The 19,557-nt window shown below is 39.6% G+C and overlaps 3 protein-coding genes across 4 annotated transcripts; 2 read left to right on the top strand and 1 right to left on the bottom strand.

The window, feature by feature from the left end:
• Window positions 1-438: 438 nt before the first annotated feature.
• neu4 (sialidase 4) lies at window positions 439-3,943 on the top strand. Its single transcript, XM_062419069.1, has 3 exons — window positions 439-692; window positions 1,762-2,017; window positions 2,845-3,943. Exons 1-3 carry the CDS (start codon window positions 492-494, stop codon window positions 3,864-3,866), a joined length of 1,479 nt encoding a protein of 492 aa, XP_062275053.1. The 5' UTR covers window positions 439-491; the 3' UTR covers window positions 3,867-3,943.
• Window positions 3,944-5,552: 1,609 nt separating this feature from the next.
• Window positions 5,553-11,674, top strand: lxn (latexin). 2 transcript variants are annotated; one of them, XM_062419132.1, is made up of 7 exons: window positions 5,553-5,911; window positions 8,914-9,084; window positions 9,163-9,225; window positions 9,941-10,115; window positions 10,390-10,526; window positions 10,897-10,959; window positions 11,347-11,674. In XM_062419132.1, exons 1-7 carry the CDS (start codon window positions 5,768-5,770, stop codon window positions 11,452-11,454), a joined length of 861 nt encoding a protein of 286 aa, XP_062275116.1. In that variant the 5' UTR covers window positions 5,553-5,767; the 3' UTR covers window positions 11,455-11,674. The 2 variants fall into 2 exon arrangements, with proteins under 2 accessions (XP_062275116.1, XP_062275117.1); XM_062419133.1 differs by lacking the exon at window positions 5,553-5,911 and adding an exon at window positions 8,569-8,676.
• Window positions 6,012-17,631, bottom strand: gfm1 (G elongation factor, mitochondrial 1). The gene is made up of 18 exons (XM_062419131.1): window positions 17,477-17,631; window positions 17,239-17,391; window positions 17,022-17,154; window positions 15,868-16,072; window positions 14,849-14,965; window positions 14,461-14,611; window positions 13,478-13,632; window positions 13,285-13,369; window positions 13,020-13,157; window positions 12,602-12,703; window positions 12,413-12,469; window positions 12,178-12,315; window positions 11,733-11,815; window positions 8,081-8,243; window positions 7,793-7,937; window positions 7,524-7,684; window positions 7,362-7,415; window positions 6,012-6,487 (listed from the first exon to the last, which is right to left on the bottom strand). Exons 1-18 carry the CDS (start codon window positions 17,549-17,551, stop codon window positions 6,356-6,358), a joined length of 2,247 nt encoding a protein of 748 aa, XP_062275115.1. The 5' UTR covers window positions 17,552-17,631; the 3' UTR covers window positions 6,012-6,355.
• Between the last annotated feature and the right edge of the window lie 1,926 nt (window positions 17,632-19,557).

The raw sequence follows: 19,557 nt of genomic DNA, 5'->3' as shown, positions 1-19,557 counted from the left end.
GATGGCTGTGTGGGTGTTTTAACTGTGAAAATGTAGCTGTTAAAACATACGAAGTGTGAATTTCTCAGCAAATGCAGTAAAACTCCTCACAGATGACATGATAAGAGGATTTCTTTTTGTGACTTTTTAAAATCAAGTTTGTTACTGTTGCAACGATTGAAGTCTAAGGTGAAGTATTCGAAAGGTAAGACTTTGTATTTGAATTAAAAATGTTTGTGGGGCTTTTTTAAATGTGTAAAGAAAAACACTAAAAATGAAAATTCAGGTTTGAAGATGTTAACTGGGGCTCCAGGAGCAGGCGAAACAATTGTGTGACAGATCAGATAGCAAACAGAATTCACATTAATTTACCTTCTTCTGAAACTTTTTCTAGAGATTGTCTTGTGGAAAAATGATTACTTTCTCCATTTTTAACCAGACTGTGAAGCAGCATCTGTCCAGAGGATTTTCACTTACTCAGAAAACACAACAGAGGACACACCTGAGAGAGTATGAGGTCACCATATTTCCCAGCAAGGTCAGTGCTTTTCCGCAAGGAGCCCAACGGAGTGACGTACAGAGTCCCGGCGCTGCTCTACCTGCCCCGCTCCAGCTGCTTCCTGGCCTTCTGTGAGGAGAGACTCAGCCCTTCCGACTCTCAGGCTCACCTGCTGGTCATGAGGAAAGGCACTTTCTACAGGAACTATGTGGAGGTCAGTGCTGTCTGCTGGGTGTGGACTCTCTTTAGGGTCCAGTAGATTTAAGGCTGTCACCAGTGATTGTAAGACCATGTATAGATAGTGTCACTTTACACATATTTTACTCAATAGAAGCAAAATAACTTAAAAAAAGCTACTTAAGTGTAGTTATAAAGTACTTCACAGCTCACAGTTAAAGTTGCTCACTCAAGACTAGTCCATTACATATTCAGTACATCTGTAAATACACAAAGTGCAAGATAACTACAATAATTACATTTTTAATGGCTCATAATGAAACAAATATTATCTTAATGGATCCCTATTTGGCATGAATAAGCAGTATACTATTTGTACAGTTAATAGATCATTTACAACACAATATAATTGTAGTTGTAAGTAAATGTAAATGTTTATTAATGTATGTAACGATTATAACTCCTCCTTTGGACACTCATATGTGCAGGCTGGTGTATAAACAGTTACTGAATGGCAATATAGTAAAATACAGATGTAATAATACAACATACAGTTTGTCTTCATAGAAGAAGTTATAATTGTTGACAAATACAGTACATTATTAAACACTTACTACTTATAAATGTGAATTAATTCTAAGAAGGGGAACTCAGAGCAAGGTGTTACTAATACCAAGATCATGTTAGAAAGACTTCAGATGAGGATGAGGTGCTTCTGCATTTGAAATATATTTCCATTGATATTTTAATAAAGAACAGTGCCATCAAAGAACATGCACAGACAACAACAAATAAACAATAATAGTGGTAAAATAACATAAGAAGAAATGATTTTTAAATGTGAAAGCTAATTCTTCACCTGCAGACCATCAATAGATTGTTAGATGTGGTTGAGAGCTAGTAAGTGGTCTCTGAGTTAAGATTATTTTGTCAAAACCAAAATTATCTGCATGGACAAATATACGATGTGTTTTATAATTTGGTTGAAATGACCCTTTAAGGTGAAAGACCTTTTTCTTTTGCTGACTGGTTTGTTTTCTCTTATTCTTCCTTATTACTCACACATCCTTTCTTATCTCTTCACTGTGTTCCTCTTGCTGCTCCAGTGGGAGGACATGCGTGTTCTGGGTTCCGCTTTCCTGCCAGGCCACCGCTCCATGAACCCGTGCCCGGTGTACGATGAGTTCACAGGCACTCTCTTTCTGTTCTTCATCGCTGTTCTGGGTCACACGTCAGAGTCCTATCAGCTGGTGACAGGGAAGAATGTCACCCGCCTCTGCTACGTCTCCAGCACCGACAACGGAGACACCTGGAGTCCTGTCACCGACCTCACCAAGAGGGTCATAGGAGACACTATCAAAGGTCAGGAAAAGGGACAAAAAGTGAAAATCTACCTTTGTTATTCTATTCAAGACTTAATATTACGGCACTTTTTTTGTGAATACTGGAAATCTGAAATGTATTTCCTGGGATCTGATCCAATATCATGTGTTCATGGAGAATGGACAGGATCTGTCTCTGGCTCCTAACATGAGCTTGGGTCCCCCACAAGGGGTCGCCAGGTGATTACACAGTTAAATACAAAATCACTTGGTTAAAATTTTACCCAGTTTGGGTCAATATAGAAACAACACTAAACTGACTTAATGTTACCCAGAAAGCTATTCAAGGAGTCATTTTGACTGAGTTATAGTGTTATATTTTTATTTAACTGCTGGGTTATTTACCCAAACTGAAGTTTGTTACAGTCTAATCTACTCTTTTAACTTTCATACTATGAGTTTATCATTTGGGAAATTATAGAAAAGAAAATTCTGCTGCACTAAATTAGGAGTCTTGTCTCTTATTTCTGCTTTTTCCCTTTGAAGTTCAGTATAGTTTTACCTCTAAAAAGGTTTGTAAACAAAAAATCTGAGAAGGAAAACCTCTCCTCAATTGAACACACACGCAACCTGTGATGTGGTTTCATCACAAGTAAAAAAGGTTGCAAAAGTTTTTTTCCCTAATGTTCAGATTTGAGAAACATATTCAAATCAACAATTAAAACTGAGCTGTGCAATTTTTATATCATGAATTCTACTGAGTTTTTGGGTGTATTTTCCCTTTACGAGTTGTTTTATCAGTACCACTACATCTCTTAACCTGTATATAATAACATCTGTGTGTTACTTTCTGCTCCTTCCTTGCAGAATGGGCCACTTTCGCCCTCGGTCCAGGACACGGCATCCAGCTGAAATCAGGACGTTTGCTGATTCCTGCCTACGCTTACCACATCGAGTGCAAAGAGTGTTTCGGACAGCTCTGCCAGACCAGTCCTCATGCCTTCTGCTTCCTCAGTGACACCCATGGGCAGACCTGGCGTTTCGGAGAGGCGGTGCCGGGCCCAGAGAGCGTGGAGTGTCAGATGGCGTCAGTGGATGAAGAGGATGGGACAAACATCTTGTACTGTAACGCCCGAAGCCCCCTCGGCTACAGGGTGCAGGCCCTCAGTCTGGATGATGGAGCGGTGTTTCAAGAGGGGCAGCTGGTGCAGCGGCTGGTTGAGCCTCGAAATGGTTGTCACGGTAGCATAGTAGGATTCCCAGCTCCGTTACATGTGTGTCAAAATCTTAACCATCACTTACACCAACCTACACATCACTCCAAACACTGGACTCACTCAAATCACACCACCTCCCCCTTCCCAAACATCACTCCTGTCTCCACCAGCCCCTCTTCACCCAATCAAAGTGCCCCTTCCAATTTCCTTACTCCTACATGGGTGGTGTACTCCCACCCAACATGGACCACAGCACGCAAGGATCTAGGTGTTTCTCTCAGCTTATTTCCCCGGGATCCAGACAGCTGGCGGGGCCCCTGGGTGATCTATGAGGGTCCCAGTGCCTATTCAGACCTGGCATACCTGGAGCTGCCACCCTCACCTGGCACCCCACCCGCTGTGGCCTTCGCCTGCCTGTTTGAATGCGGGACCAGAACAGCCTACGATGAAATCTGCTTTAGCATTTTCACCCTCTATGAGCTTATTGACAATCTACCGAGGGATGAGCAGTTCAGAAGGGACGCTGGTGAATATAAACCACAGCAGAATCACAATCAAGTGCTTAAGACAGGCCGGGGGTGTACGAGTAGACATGATGCTCAAAAAACATGTGTTCATGTGAAGAAAAGGAGGAAGAAGAGCAAGCTGAGAGAGCTGTGCTCCGTCTCTTAAATTTAGTTTTTAAATCTTGCATTCAATGAAGTTTTCCATCCAAGTCCATCCATGTTTTATAGAATATTGTACCTCTTATTGACGAGACTGATTGTGTGTTGTGTTACACAGTGGACAGTTACATTATCTGCAACACTGTGTGACTCAGTGATGATTTCAGTTCACTATGTGGACTTTTTGCTTTGATGTTGCTCACGTGTTCATTTTGTAAAGCACATTTAGTGTCATTAAAGTTTTCTCGACCTTTGAGTTTTTCCTTGAATATTTTCTGGCTAGTAATGATTCAAATACCAAATAGAAAAGACAAAACAGAAGCTACTGAATAATATCAGAGTTAGAATTATGACTCTAGAATTATGAATTTAAGGGTTTGGATCTCTAAAGTCTTAACACATTTCGTAATAATCAGTTTTAATGTCAGCCAGGGTCTCGCAGCTAAACTTTGACCCTGTTTACACCTTACATTAACAAGTGGGCAGCACTAAATACAAGTGTAAACAACCACATTGTCAGTGCAGGACGTAGTGTTTGTTTTGGTGAACAGCTGAAAGAATGGAGATGAGCACAGATAAACTTGTTGGAGTAGTAATCTGAACAGTTGGAATAACCCATATATGTATATTAGTTCTTGAAACATTTTTCTTCTCTCTTTAGCCTGAACTAAAAACAAATGTGATGCTTGTCTGGCTGACGTACTAACTGTGAGCTTGGCCCTCTGACCTTTTAGCAGAAGTAACGTAGGCAGCAACATAATCTGGACATAAGTGGTCAGCTCGACACACATAATAGAGACAGATGTGAACAACAACGTATCTCTGATGTCCACTTATGATCGGATCACCCAGGATGCGTGTTAATGCCAGGTATAAACAGGGTCAAGGAGAATGACACTTGACGAAAACAATCTCTCCACAAGGTCCATTAGTAGCACTTCGAATACAAAGCTCCAAAACAGCTATACTGATGAACCTTGTGGTGAGATTGTTTTGGTTAACTACTGTTTCTCTGTTCTCTAAAGGTTTTTATAAACTGGTGGCAGTATTTCCTGTGTGAATATGTAGTTATGGTCTCTGTCTATCCCTCAATCTGTCTCTCTCTCTCTTTCTCTCACTCCTCTCTCAACCCAACCGGTCAAGGCAGATGGCCGCCCACCTAGAGCCCAGTTCTGCCTGATGTTTCTTTCCATTAACAAGGACAGTTTTTCCCTGCCGCTGTTGCCAAGTACTTGCTCATAAAGGAAATATTGGGTAGAATAAAAGAGTACGTGCTAGATCTGCTTTATGTGAAAAGTGCCTTGAGATTTGGCACCATGTAAATAAAATTGAATTGAATTGAAATGGTCTTTTTACCTTATAATGAACTTACTTTTCTGGTTATCATCTTGGTGTTGCCTAACTTCAATAATCAGCAAAATCTTTCACTGTGTAGATGTTTCTGTTTTAATTGCCAGGACATGTTGAATTTGGCTCAGTGAATGTCTTACATTCATTCTCTGTGTACCAAGAGAGGCTGCAACCAATCAAATTCACATATTAGTCACACCTGTGTTTCCAGCAGCAGCTCTAATTGGATAACTACTCCTAAACTAATCAATTCTTCTCGTGGATGGTGTTGAAACATTTAGCGGCTGACAGTTTAAGTGAGTTGCATCAGAGCAAATGAAGAACAGACCCAGATAGAGTGGAGCAGTTTGTTTAGTTAAAGGGAGAAAAATCATAAACAGATCGTGCCAGGAAGACAGCAGGATCTGGACAATCTCTTCTCTCTGCCTCCCCTCCCCTTCTCCTCCGTTACATAAGTCCACACTGGCAGGAGGGGTCATTTCCCTGCCTGAACTCCTTGACAGAAGCGGTCGCTGCTTTCCTTTTCTCCAGCATCTGTATTTTTTACGGCACACTACAATGAGGATCATCATTGCTCTGATTCTGTTAACCGCAGTAAATAGGAGCCTCAACGCAATAATCCGACCTGAAGCTGACTCAGCAGACAAGTCAGCTCATCCCACCAGCATTCCAGTGACGACAGATGAATCTTGGATCAATGAGGTGAGAGGAGGTGCAAGGTGAGAGGAAACACTAATCCACTAACCATGTGTTTCATATTAGGTGGGAAAATTATTGAAAAAGAACTAGACACTAAAAGATAACAGATAATATATCATCTTTGTTGCAGTCATTGTTACAAGATCATTCTGTACATAGTACAAAAGCCATTATCCGCTCAAGTCAAAACACTGAGCTTGCTGTACGTTTTCACTCTAGGAGCATAGAGGTCAAATGGTGCTAAAATCAAGGTAATAAATATGTTTTTCACAGGGATCGAACAATACAAAGGAAGGTTACACTACAAAGGTATCCACAACGTAAATGGAATCTGTCTCCAAGTTACAGAATTATTGCAAAGCCATGACTGAGGATGGGCAGAAAAGAGCGTGTGTAAAGATGAGGGACGGTGGTCATGTCAGAGTCCAATGTACAGTTTGACAGTTTTCAGTTCTTCCACTTGTTCTTCTTTGCGGGAAGCTGGCCTGTAGCCTCTAAGTGTTTGTGCATGAGTTCTTCTTGTGTGGCTGGTAGGCAGGGCTGGTATCTGCTGTACTCCATGGTGTACTCGCCTTTTCCCTGAATAAACAAAAAAAAGGTTATCTTTCATTACCAAGCTAGTGGTAACTTCAGTCTGTCAATTTGGTCCAAATTGAAGTATCTCAGCAATTATTGGATGGACTGCCATGATATTTTGTACAGACATTAAAACCCAGTGGATAAAATCTAATGACTATGCTGATCCGCTAACTTTTCATAGAGCTTCATCACTGGGTCAGAATTTCAGTTTGTCCAATACTGTGGTTTATGTACCATAAAAACTCCATTAGCTTCAGCTGCTCAGTGCTAATTACAACATATTAGCATAGTAACAAGATGGTAAACATGGTAAACATTAAACCTGCACGATGTTAGCATGCCAACATTAGCATTTAGGTCAAAGCACAGACTTCCAGAGCTGCTGGCATGGTTGTAGACTCTGACATGCTTTTTGTGATTGATCTGTCATTTATTGTTCTGATGTTAAACATGGTCAAAGTTCATATTTAAAAAAACGCTACCTGACTGTTTGCACATGCCCACAAACGGCAGTCAAAAAATAAGTGAAATCCTGCTACAATTGTTTATGTACCCTCCCAGAAGTCTGCCGAGAGTCAGACTCTGGCAGCTAACCAATCAGAACAGAGTGGGTTTTTTGGGAGGGGGGCCTTCAGAGGCTGAGCTGAGGGGCTGCATTTAGGACCATTATTAAATATTAAGATACTTAAGGAATTTTTGAACTGTCAAACAAAAGTACTTCAGTAGAGCCCAGGAATGTAAATATAGATCTGGAAATGTGCATGATGTGTCCCCTTTAAATACATAAGCTGTTTGCATACTAGAACTCTGAATAGGCTCGGCATGTTTTGGACTAGAACAGGTCAGAGTTTTAGGCTGTTTAGTTTGAACTTACTTCAGTGCAGGAGCGTAGCTCTGTGGCGTAGCCGAACATGTCGTTTAGTGGAATCTGTTGGGTGAAACATGTAATTATGTCAAATGTAAATACACCAAGGAATATTAAAATAAGATGTGTTGCTATGTGTGCTGAATGTGAAGAATGACAAACTTGACTCACATCAGCATACAGAGTGAAGTATCCTTCAGCCCCATCCTGTCCTGAAATGACACCATGGCGACGGTTTACTCCAGAAATAACTGTTCCCTGAAACTCCTGAGGTGCAACAATTTCCACAGACATGATGGGCTCCAGGATGGCCGCGGTGGCTTTTTCCATAGCTGCAGACAAAACATCAAAATCAGCATAAAAATACACTCACAGCAACGTGGAATAAAATAAATAAAAATTACATATGTGATCAGAGCTAACCCTCATCTGACCCTCACCTTGCTTTAGAGCGCCCTCTCCTGCACGGATGAAGGAGAGCTCATTGGAGTCCACCATGTGATGTGCTCCGTCCTCCAGGAGGAATCTGACTCCTGAGATTTTGTGGCCGCTCAGGGGTCCTTTCTCACAGGCGTCCCTGTAACCCTGTAGCACGATGGTGGGAAAACAGAAAAAGTGAGGCGAGAAAGATGATTTTAAAACATACTTACTTAGCTTCGCTTTACCAACATGCACAACAGCTGCACTTTGACAACATTAAAGTGAGGAAAAGAAACATTTGTGCATACCTTTTCTATAGCTGGTACAAACTGCTTCGGGACGTTGGTTCCCATTGTCTGGTCATCAAACTCCAATTTGGTGTAATCTTCTGCTTCCAGCGGCTCGAGGACTCCAATAACCTTACCGTACTGCCCAGAACCACCACTCTGCTTCTTATGAGTGAAGTCAAACCTGAAGAAAACATCAGAAAAATCCACATTTTGAACAGGGGAAGAAAAATTGCAACTTCCCCCAATCACTTGAGAAATTTGCCAGTAATAGATATCAATTGACAATTTAGAAAGAAAAATCAAGATTATCATGTAATTCGTTGATAAAGTTACCTAAAGTGGGGCATGTACCTGTAAGACTATTGTAGGAATTAGAAGCAAATTTGAGGGATCCAGGTCTATTTTCTTGCATTGCATTTTATTTCAAGTTGATTTGATAGCAAATATGAAGAGCAAGAAAAGAGCTATGTCTCTTTAAAAGGGGGAAGTCCTGAAAGAGGTATGGCGTAGAAGGAAGTAGGAAGTAATTGTTCCGCTTCCATGAGGAGCAGCTGACTCTGAAACAAAACTTTCAACCTGCCAAGTAACAGACAGTCTCAGTGTTCCAGTAACAGGCAAGATCACACTCCCTTATTTGACTCAGTATTCATCACATTCTTCACCTCTACACTCTTGATAACACTTTGTTTCTATATGTATTTACTGCCCTTCCCATCCTGGTCCCATTCTGGACAGGAGCTGCACCCTGAGGATCAAAGTCCTTCAGCAACAGGAGCCCATCCCTGCTCCCTGCAGGTGCTTCTTTTCTATTTTTCACTCCTTCCATACTCTGTTTCTTTGTGGAATAACAGATATTAATGAATGGGGCGGTGGAAGAGGATATGAAGGAGACCGGAGAGCTAAACCCAAATTACTATCCTGCTCAGATGGCAGCCAAGGTGGTCGAACACTACCTCAACACCCGCTATGGCTCACCGTCCAAGCTGTTCTTACTGCACGACGTCCACAAAGCAAACGCGGAGGTCAGCTAAACACGAGGAAGCCTTTAACTTTTATCAACGCTGGTGTCAACTATGATTAATTTCTGATTTCTCTTTTAGGATGTGGCAGACTCTGGAAGAAAGTATCAGCTGGAGATCTCAATGCAGGAGATCATAGGGAATGTAAGTGTACATGGAAGTGGCTACTGTACCTTTTTTAAATTTGGTTTAATTTCTAAATTTTGTGTAATTTTGTTGGGAACTCACTGATCAACAGAAAGGAAACAGCTGTGAATGAGCCTGAGTTAACACAGAAAGCTATTTTCCATCTGTAATCCCTGCCCAGATGTTAAAAATATCCTAAAAACAGAATAAAGCTACATGTCTCATTTCAAACGTCATTCCTGATTCAGATATTTTAAAACATTTAACCACAGATCATTGAAAGATTTAATTTAATGCTCATTTGAGTTTGTCTGTTTGTTTCTAAAAGGATTCATAGTAATTGGCATAATCCTTGTTTAACTTGCTTCATTTATCCTCGGTGTCAAACATGTTATAATTAATGGTACTGCATTCATTTTGTGCTTGTTGGAAATGTAGAACATGAAAAGAATTAAACAAATCAGAGTTTCTGTTTAAAGTACACAGCTGAATAATCTATGGCTTTAGAGTAAACAGGTCTGACCAGGTTTGACAAGATTTATAAAACAGCAGATAAAAGGAGGCTCACATGAGATTGTATATTTTAACAGTGTGTTTGCAACCTTGACTCACTGGCTGCCGTGGTAACATCTGGACTACGCCTTTGCTCTGTCAACTCCCCTCCACTTCTTCTTTTATACACTATTCTGTCTTCACTTGTGCTTCATGCCTGTTTTTTGTTAAATTCCTCCAGACTACATGGACTTGCTCTGCAGAAGTTTTGTTCCCAAGAGGTGAACAGCAGCGTTCACCTCAGGTTAAGGCCTCATGTGAAGAGCTCTTAAAAATCAACACTACAGCTCAAGACGAGGCCTTGTACCAGCAGTACAAGATGAACCAGAGTCTGCTGTCGGTACAACATTTACCTGGTAAATGCAATAAAACTAAGTCTGCATACTGTTGCAACTGATCGACACAGAAAAGTCCATATTGCCCAACATCAGCAGTTTAAAATGAGTGTTTCAACATTGTTAGTGGTTTCTAAGAGAACTCCATGTTCCTCTTAATAGTGATAACGCAACACGCATGACTCATCTCTGACCCTATCTCTGTAATATCCTGAACAACATAAATACCCAAAGTATGTTTAGATGATAAGATTTTTATTTTTTTCTTTGATTATACTGATACTCTGATCAACAGATAGCTACGGTAATATCGAACCTGGCATGAAACCTTTCTGGCACCTGGGAGCTGTGGCCTCCAGTTTTGTCATGTTGAATGAATCCACTGAAGACACTAAATACAACATGGCTCAGGTGGCCAACGTCACACAAATGGTAGGTGTTTTTCTGCAGGTAAAAGTGACTTTCAGATCTGTTAAAAAATCCTCAATAGATAAGTAGGTCTAATTTTTGACTGAATTTAGCCTTTAAACAACAGTAATGAAAGCAGGATTTTTTTAATGAATGTAGCACCTTAGAAATGTTATTTTATTTTGTAACAAAAGCCTAAAAGTGTCTCAGTCAATCTTAACATGTATTTTTAAATCAATCCAGTCTGTGATGAAGACAGCACATTTCCTGCATCAACCATGAGAGGGTACAACTTCACACTGTCTGACAAGTAGCTCAGTTGGAAGGCAGACAACACACACATAACCTCTACACTGAACTAATTTGGATTCATTTGTCCCCTTTTCTCCTGCAGGCAACTGAGAACGACCAGCTGAAGTTCGACTATGACGTACTGCTGCATGATATGGTGTCCCAGGTAATCCCTTAAATCATTAATATCCTGCAATATTATTCATTCGTTAATAAATGCAGCTATTATTCTCAATCAATTAGTCAAGTATTTCAATTTGTTAATCAAGCTATGAAATTATCTTATTCAAACTAAGGTACAACTAAGAAAATAAATCCCCAATAAATCATTTCATGATATGAACCAGAAAACTGATCATAGCTGTCAACAGTAAATGTTTGTGTATGTCCTTGGTAAACTGATTAATTGCTTATCATAATGACCACTCGATAAAGCAGACAGTGGTCTGGGGACCACAATCAGATGTGCAGAGTACTAACACGTCCTATCTTTCTATAATATATATATAAAATGCCATTTTACTGATGACTTTTATGTGGTATTTTTTTGCAGGAAATCATTCACTGGAAACTGCTGATCACATGGTCTCCTCCAGAGGGAGTTAAAGTGCTGCAGATGACAATGCTGCCCCGCTGCTTTGAGTGTGAAAAACCTCATTAATATTGAAACATTAATGCAAAGTACATACATACAAAGTAGAACAGCAAGTATGAAGTTTTTATTTGCTGTTGATGCTTGCAGTATTCACTTTTGTAACTTTATTCTATCAAAAAACAAATGAATCTATCATACATAATGATGATATCCTTACACTCTGCTACTTTACTAGTACCTCTGATTGCTAGCGTCAATACAGTCAAAATAAACTGTTTATACAGAGTATTGCCTCAGTTTATCTGTGTTCAGTGTGTGTGTTTGTGTTGGAGATAAACACTTACGGTACAGGACTGGTGATCGTCTCTCTGAAAGCCACTTTGGGCTTTCCCATCACACAGGGACAGCCATATTCTCTCTCCATCCTCTATAATGCAGAACCCAAACAAAAACAGGTCAGATATAGGTTACGTTTAAAAGGGAGAAATTAGGAAAACCTGGTTTATTATGCAGTTCTATCCATTAAATGTCTGATTTCCTGAAGTTTGGAGATATTGACTACAGTTCACTACTGTACCATTCAGTTTATGGTGTGTTTGGTTTCATCTCTCAAACCTATCTACAGACATTTTTTCCTTGTCATGGAGTCTTTTAGTAGAAAGCATTAAGAATAATGTGTCAAATTTTCAGAGAGCTCAGTTTTTAAAAAATGTAACCTAGATGGCTGAATGAGTATCAGTTATATCAAGACATCTTATATTTACCACGCAGTGCATATCTGACGTGTACCTGGGAGTAGATTTCCAGATGCAGCTCGCCCATGCCTGAGATGATGGTTTCTTTGCTCTCTGTGTCATAATGAACTCTAAACGTCGGATCCTCTCTGGTGAAACGGTTGATACCTTTGGAGAATTTATCCAGGTCATTCTGGTTGAAAGGAAGATGGTTAAAAATTAAAGAATGGTGCAATTTAGGCTCCTGAAGTCCTTTTTAAAAAGGTACATTTAAGTCTGTATTTATTTACCTTGTTGGAAGGCTTCATTGCCATGGAAATGACAGGCTCTGGGACGTGAATAGACTCCTGTGGGACAAATAACATAATAAATAAGCACAGAGACGCTAGTTATATCTTAGAATAAAGAATGACAACAAGAATATGCAAAAACCAGTTTATATCGATTGGTTTTAATATGAAAACACTCAAATATCTCACCATAGAGAGGTTAGCGCTGGCCTTAGATGTGAAAGTATCTCCACTTGCACAGTCAACCCCAAACAGAGCACAAATATCTCCTGCATACACCTCATCAACATCCTGAAAAGGCGCAGATAGAAGGGGAATAATGGATATATGAGGGTGAGGTAACAACCGAGTTAGTCTATATGTGTGATTTTATTTTTTAACATACGAATGAATATTAAACAGTTTAATGTCTTGTTTTGATGCAAGACAGTTGGAAACATGTTACTCTGGTGTCACAAGGGATGTGGTCGTTATCTACACACTTCACTGCAACCAAAAGAGGAACTTAAAGCATTTTGGCCATGTCATGTTTGTTTTTGCTGTTAAAAATGGAAACTGCAGATGGAAACCTGTGACAGCCTGCTGACATGTACTGGCTTGTTCTCACCTCCATCTGGTCAGCGTGGAGACGCACAAGCCTCTGCACTCTGACTTTCTTGCTCGTGCGCGTGTTGTAGATGTACTCCCCCTTCTTCAGACAGCCCTGGTACACACGCACATACGTCAGCTGACCGAATCTCCCTGCCTGTTAATGAGAAAGACCACAAGAAAACAGTAAAGCATGAGAAAGTTAATCAGAGTAGTGGAAATAAAGAATAAACTATGGGGATGTATGAAAGAGAAAAACAACTTTAGTTCTTAGGGCTTTTTACCTCCAGTTTGAAGGCCAGACCAACATAAGGGTTTGCAGAATCTCTTGTGGGATCCATGAGAATCTTTGATGATTCACTGGAACCTCTAATACATTGAAAAAAAACAGCTGATGTAACATTTTCCGAGGAAAGACTATCAGAAAATTCAGTTCCTCTTCTCACGGTGAGCAACGAGACACTACTCCATACTTACTCTTCATTGAGGATGCCGTAGTTGTTGATTTCTGTGGGGTTTGGCAGGTATTCCAGCACAGCATCCAGTAGAGGTTGGACGCCCTTGTTCTTCAGCGCTGTTCCCACCAGCACTGGGGAGAAGAGACGCTGTACTGTGGCTCTGCGGATTGCAGCCTGGGAGACAGTGAGAGGAGATGAAGTGTTAAGCACATTTTTATTCATCAGTCACACACTCATGGTTCACATCCCAGTTTTGATTTAGATTTTTCATTTGAGGAGTTTTGACAGACTGAATTTCAATTAATACTACAGACTTGTCATTAATAGGTCTCAAAGATGCCATACTGTTATCAGCTGTACTAGGTGGCAATGTCACTCTGTCAGTCCACCACTTTAGTCTCTAGTGGATGGATTGGCCTTTTGGTTTTGGTTGAATTGTACATTTTCATTAAGGGCACGATAGTATGCTGATGTTAGCATTTAAATCAAAGTGTCGCTGTGCCTAAGTGAAGACTCACAGAGATGCTGGAGTGGCTTTGGACCCTTATTCTTGTTAAGCAATAATAGTCAAATCAGTTATTTCAAAACTAATTTTGAAGCAACTATATGTCATAGTTTTAGACAAAAGGGAAGATACTGAAAGACAGTTGATGAAGATACACTTGTACAGTTGAGGAGTACTTTTATGGTCTTCCATTCATTCTTTAAGAAACTTGAAAACCTTGCAAATTCTTAAATCCCAAAGATTTCATATACGTTGGCGCACATGTCCTCTCTTTCACACACAAACATATATATCATACACATATCGACCATGGGTAAGTCACTTTTGGGGATTTACATTCCTTGTGTCCTTACATGTCCTTAACCACTGACCCAAAAATCAGTTTCTACCCCAATTGTGGATACAGCTTTTGCCCCCAATTGGACAAGCTGTCCTCAATTAACTGAAGTCTGAGATTTGTCCCCAAAAGTAGCCTATGACAGATCTCACACACACACCTTCAGGTCATCGTTGGTTGGAATTTTTTCCTCCAAGAACACCTCTCCCAAAATTTCATCAGCGTTAGCTACACACTCCACCAGTTCCTGTCTCCGGTCGGCAGCCTCTGCACGAAAATCAGCTGGGATCTCATCATAGCGGATATCTTTACTGCAGGGAGGAAAAAATAAACATTTGAGTCAGCTTTTGAGTGCCCAGGATATGGAAAAGAAGCTGGGCAGTGGTGAATCAGAGCTTGAAATTAATACTTGCTATCTGACAAATGCTGATAAGTCATATTAGTCACTGATGCCTAACGCTCTTTCTAAATGATTCACATTAGGCCAATAATTAAAAATCATTACACTGTAGCAGAAACAGATCTCCTTATCATCAAGCTTCCCTTACCCAAATGGTCCATCAAAATACATGGTTCGCTCCCCTATGAGGTCAATCAGGCCACGTATGTCTCCCTCCAGGCCGATGGGGATGTTCACGAAGGCTGCATTTTGGTTCAGTTTGGTTCTGAAGAAAAACATTTTAAGAGGTTTGCGTAAGAAACTTAGGAAAACTGTGGTAACCAAATACAGGAAGTAAAACCTTGATAATTTTTAGGGCTGTGTCCAAAATACTCCTGATGATTTCATGTCAGCCAGTGAATGCAGCGGATAGAGGAATAAAAGGGGTTCAGTTTGCTCCTGTTTGTACCAAAATATCACAGTTTTCCTGCTTCAGTGTCCACTGTTTCGTTTAATGAATGTTAATCAATTCTCAGCAGCTCATGAGAAAGCATTAATGTAAGCTGCCAGAGTTTACAGTTCAACATTTTAAATAGAAAAATTGGTGCATTTTGGATAACATGCCCTTATATTGATTTATATTTAGATCAGATGTGTAGAATTTCTATTTAAATATCATGATGACACAGCTTTAATATTTTCTTTTCCCCTCATCTTACCAACTGTATTATTATCATTATTTGTATCATTATTATTATTATTATTATTATTATTATTATTAAATACTAGCATATTATATTATGATTTACAACATTTACAAAACATTTGACTGTTTCAGCCGAGTGAAATGAACAATGTAATTTTAGCTAACATATAAGATCATACCAGCCACCTGGTTGTAATAAAATATCACCAGAGAACACACATTATTATACAACCACATTATTATTACATCAACTATCAATATAAAAATTCAGATTTCTTTCTTTACTCTGATTTATCTGACGGATCTTTCACATCTTTCATTAACTGAAAAACCCTGCTGTAGTTATTCAGTCATTAATATATTGATTATATGGATCATAGTAATCAAGAATACAATTAAAAAATAAATAAATATATATATATATATATTGTGATGTGTGATTCTGCTTGGAATCAGCAGTCTGGTTTGTGTGCATGGCGTACCTCATCTGCTGCAGGGCTCGGTTGGGGTTGGCACCCAAGCGGTCCAGCTTGTTGATGAAGGTGAGGAAGGGGACGTTGTAGCGTTTCATCTGTCTGTTAACGGTCATCGTCTGACACTGGACGCCCCCCACCGCACACAGCACCAGCACGGCTCCATCCAGCACACGCAGCGCTCGCTCCACTTCGATGGTGAAGTCCACGTGACCTGTTTAACCAAAATGAAATGGAAGCTTAGACTCTCATGTTATTGTCTTATGATTATGTTACATTGCCATTATACCACTGACCAACCAATACCAACACTGAGCTTCATACAGTATCTCTTTCAACCTTTAAGTGTGCAATAAAACTTGTGATCTCTGTGAATTCATCTTTAGATTTCCACCACACAAAACAAAGGAGGTACAGAGAGATGTGAAAAATGCAGATTAGAAAGTGATGCCTGCTTTGACTCATTTGGTTGAAGCATCATAATTAGCCCGCAGGCTCCCGTCATTTATATTGAAAGTACATTGTGAAGGGATTATAGAGGGGTAAATAAAGAAAAACATGTTTCAGTGTTCATTTGGGCTCCTGACTGTTGTTTTTAGACTTGAAAAACCCTTCCTTTTATTTTCCATGTTTACTCAAGTAACATGTTTAGTGCCTGGGGGTAACTGATTTGATTTATTTAGATGGCTGAAGCATCATATTAAATGGTAAATGGATTGTACTTATATAGCGCTTTTCTAGTATATTTGACCACTCAAAGTGCTTTTACACTAAATGTCACATTCACAAACTGATGACAGGGGCTACCACGCAGGGAACCAACCTGCTCATCAGAGGGAAACTAACATTCATAAACCATTAACGCAGCCATGGAAACATTGACATGTGGACTGGAGGAGCTGGGAATCGAACCACCGATCTTCTGAATGGTGGACGAGCTGCTGTACCTCCTGAGCCACAGCCGATTGCAGACTCCCATCATTTATACTGAAAGTGCATTATAAAGTGATCTTTTAATGGACAGTATGAACAGGGGGAATGATTATGGCAAGAACAATATGTTTCAGTGTTCATTTGGGCTCCTGGCTGTTGTTTTTAAGACTAGAAATCTGTGAACCTGTCCTTGAGTATCCTTTTAGCTTTAAGTTAACATTTTTTAGTACCTGGGGTGTCAATAATATTGATGTTATGATCCTTATACTCGGTGTAAGTGGCAGCAGACTGGATGGTGATGCCTCTCTGCCTCTCCAGCTCCATTGAGTCCATAGTGGCTCCAACACCGTCCTTCCCTTTCACCTGGAGGAGAGAAGGAGCCCGTCAATACAAAATATACACACACATGCAATCATCATCTAACCATAACACCACTGATTAATGCACCTCGTGTATCTCTGCTATCCTGCCGGTGTAATAGAGGACGCGCTCGGTCAGGGTTGTCTTCCCGGAGTCGATGTGCGCTGAGATGCCTATGTTTCGGATCCTCTGGTTGGGAAACACACCAGAGGAACATGACCGACAGCTGTTGATGAGCACCTGTGGGGGAAGATCGATAATCAGACCGGGTTTGTGTGTGTTTACTGACTGACGGTGTCAATCACCTCTGGTTACCTAATCTTACCTTTTTGATAGTGACGCTGCTCGGAGCTACAAGACGCGTTTTGGCCAAACACAATCCCGCTTTTAGTACTCTCATATTGGCTACAGCTCGGTAGGATACACGGGGTGGTCGTTATTCAACCCAGTGAATGTCACGCCGGCGTCCTGATGGTTGTGAAACGCTGCTTCCGGGTCTACGGAAACGCAGATGTACCAAAAAAAACAAAGCAATTGCGCTTTTGAAAAGAAAGAGCGCATGGGTTAATTTGGGTTGTAAGATATTTGTGAATAACGTCAAAGACACAAAATAATAAAGAAAATAAAAATATAAAGAAAATACGAAAAGGCAAAAAAAAGGCACATGCTGCGTTCAAACGCTTTCAGACAACTCTGATTTTTTATTTATTACATTTTTTCCTGTAAGTTTTATCTTCTTATCGGTTTTATTCGGCTGTTTATTTTCTCTTTTAATCTCTCCTTAACCTAGTTTTACTTAAGCTTTTTATTCAACTTAATCTCTTTTATTTTATTTTTCTTTTTTTTTGCTTTTTTAATAAACATTTTCTCCTATTCTCTCTTATTTTATTTATTTATAAATGTGCCAAATATATAAACATTTATGTAATTAAATCAAAACGAACTCCAATAAAAAAAACTGAAGATCATGAAAAATAAAGCTGAATAATAAGTTTTCATAATATCCTCAAATAATTGTTTGTTCATGTATTATATTATATTCTTATGCAGCAATTGTCTTCTTCTCTTCAAATGCAAATTCTGAGTTTATTGTCAAATGTAGACTTTTTGTAATGATGTGACAAATAAGCTGACAGGTATAATATATTCAAATTGTGTTGGTCTAGAGTAAATGCAGTTAGTGTTGCAACAGTCACCAAGAGGTCATGGAGATAGTCATTTAACCACAAAATGTGTAAGACGTGTTTAGAAAGGGAGAAAAAAATGCAGCAACAAGGGACTCAGGGGAAGGAGTTTTGTTCAGCTGTACATGACTAATAAACAATCTCTATGAATAATAGAGGCTTTGTAGAGGAAACTGCTTCCTACTAAGCAAAAAATAGAAGTGCAGATGCAGTAAATGAGTTTTATTGTTATATAGGATGCAAATATACAGACTATGGGCATGTTTTTACTGATGGATCAAAGGATCCAACAACAGATAGCCACAAAGTTGAAATATGTAAACATACAAGATACATAATACAGAAATGAAGAAGGAAAAATGAATATAACCTTTAAAATGTGTATAAGCAATATTGCAAACCGACCTAAAGGACCAGTGCGTAAGATTTAGTGGCATCTAATGAAAGGGGCTTATTTGAAATGAAATGAAATATTAAAAGTATGTTTAAATGAGTGTATAATCACCTGAAAATAAGAATAGTTGTGTTTTGGATAGCTTAGAATGAGGCCTTTCTACATATGTAACCAGTGGTGGTTGACATTATGTGCGTTGTGTAAGATGCAGAGACTCAGACCAGGATGTCTTTGGAGGCGATCACCATTTATTCTGACAACAGAAATGAACGACAAAATCCTCTGGTCCATTAGTTACACACACGAGCCCCTCTCTCCCTCTCTCTAGTGACAAAAAGGGGAGAGGCAGAGAGACGTGACTTATAGAGGGGACCCACAAAAGTGAACGTCGAGATACAGAGACTAACACGTTCCACTTGACTGGAGGAGTAGCATGTCAGCTGTGCAGAAATGTTAATATATGTAATTATAACACATAACTAATTAATATTGAACTCAACACATATCTCATTACTGTATAATTTACTCTGTTACACAAAGCTCACACAGGTCCTCTGCCATGTTGCCCCGCCATGTTTCTACAGTAGCTGATAAACCCAGAAATCTGATTTTACTTGTTCTTGCTTGTCTGTCTTTGTGTATGCTATTAAAATGTTTTGTTGCCTGACCTGCCTTAGTGTTATATTTATCATGTTTCTTGCACTTGTTTTTCTTATGTCTGTCCCTGTTTATGCAGTTGAATTGCCCTGTTGTGTTACTGTTATCCTGCTTCTTGTTTGAAGTGTTATGCTGTCTATTTTTGCTCACATTTGTTCTTGCTTATGTCTG

Source organism: Scomber scombrus, chromosome 5 (genome assembly GCF_963691925.1).
Source record: "Scomber scombrus chromosome 5, fScoSco1.1, whole genome shotgun sequence".
NCBI classification, from domain to species: domain Eukaryota; kingdom Metazoa; phylum Chordata; class Actinopteri; order Scombriformes; family Scombridae; genus Scomber; species Scomber scombrus.
Note: the sequence above shows the minus strand (reverse complement) of the source record. Positions and strands in the feature narration are given on the sequence as shown.

Coding starts and splice junctions, on each gene's coding strand:
- neu4 (XM_062419069.1), top strand. CDS start 492: ATGAGGTCACCATATTTCCCAGCAAGGTCAGTGCTTTTCCGCAAGGAG. Junction 693..1,761: donor TCTACAGGAACTATGTGGAG/GTCAGTGCTGTC, acceptor TTGCTGCTCCAG/TGGGAGGACATGCGTGTTCT. Junction 2,018..2,844: donor CATAGGAGACACTATCAAAG/GTCAGGAAAAGG, acceptor CCTTCCTTGCAG/AATGGGCCACTTTCGCCCTC.
- lxn (XM_062419132.1), top strand. CDS start 5,768: ATGAGGATCATCATTGCTCTGATTCTGTTAACCGCAGTAAATAGGAGC. Junction 5,912..8,913: donor ATGAATCTTGGATCAATGAG/GTGAGAGGAGGT, acceptor GTGGAATAACAG/ATATTAATGAATGGGGCGGT. Junction 10,116..10,389: donor GTCGGTACAACATTTACCTG/GTAAATGCAATA, acceptor TCTGATCAACAG/ATAGCTACGGTAATATCGAA.
- gfm1 (XM_062419131.1), bottom strand. CDS start 17,551: ATGAGAGTACTAAAAGCGGGATTGTGTTTGGCCAAAACGCGTCTTGTA. Junction 12,316..12,412: donor CAATGAAGCCTTCCAACAAG/GTAAATAAATAC, acceptor CCTTTCAACCAG/AATGACCTGGATAAATTCTC. Junction 7,685..7,792: donor AGAGGGCGCTCTAAAGCAAG/GTGAGGGTCAGA, acceptor TTTTGTCTGCAG/CTATGGAAAAAGCCACCGCG.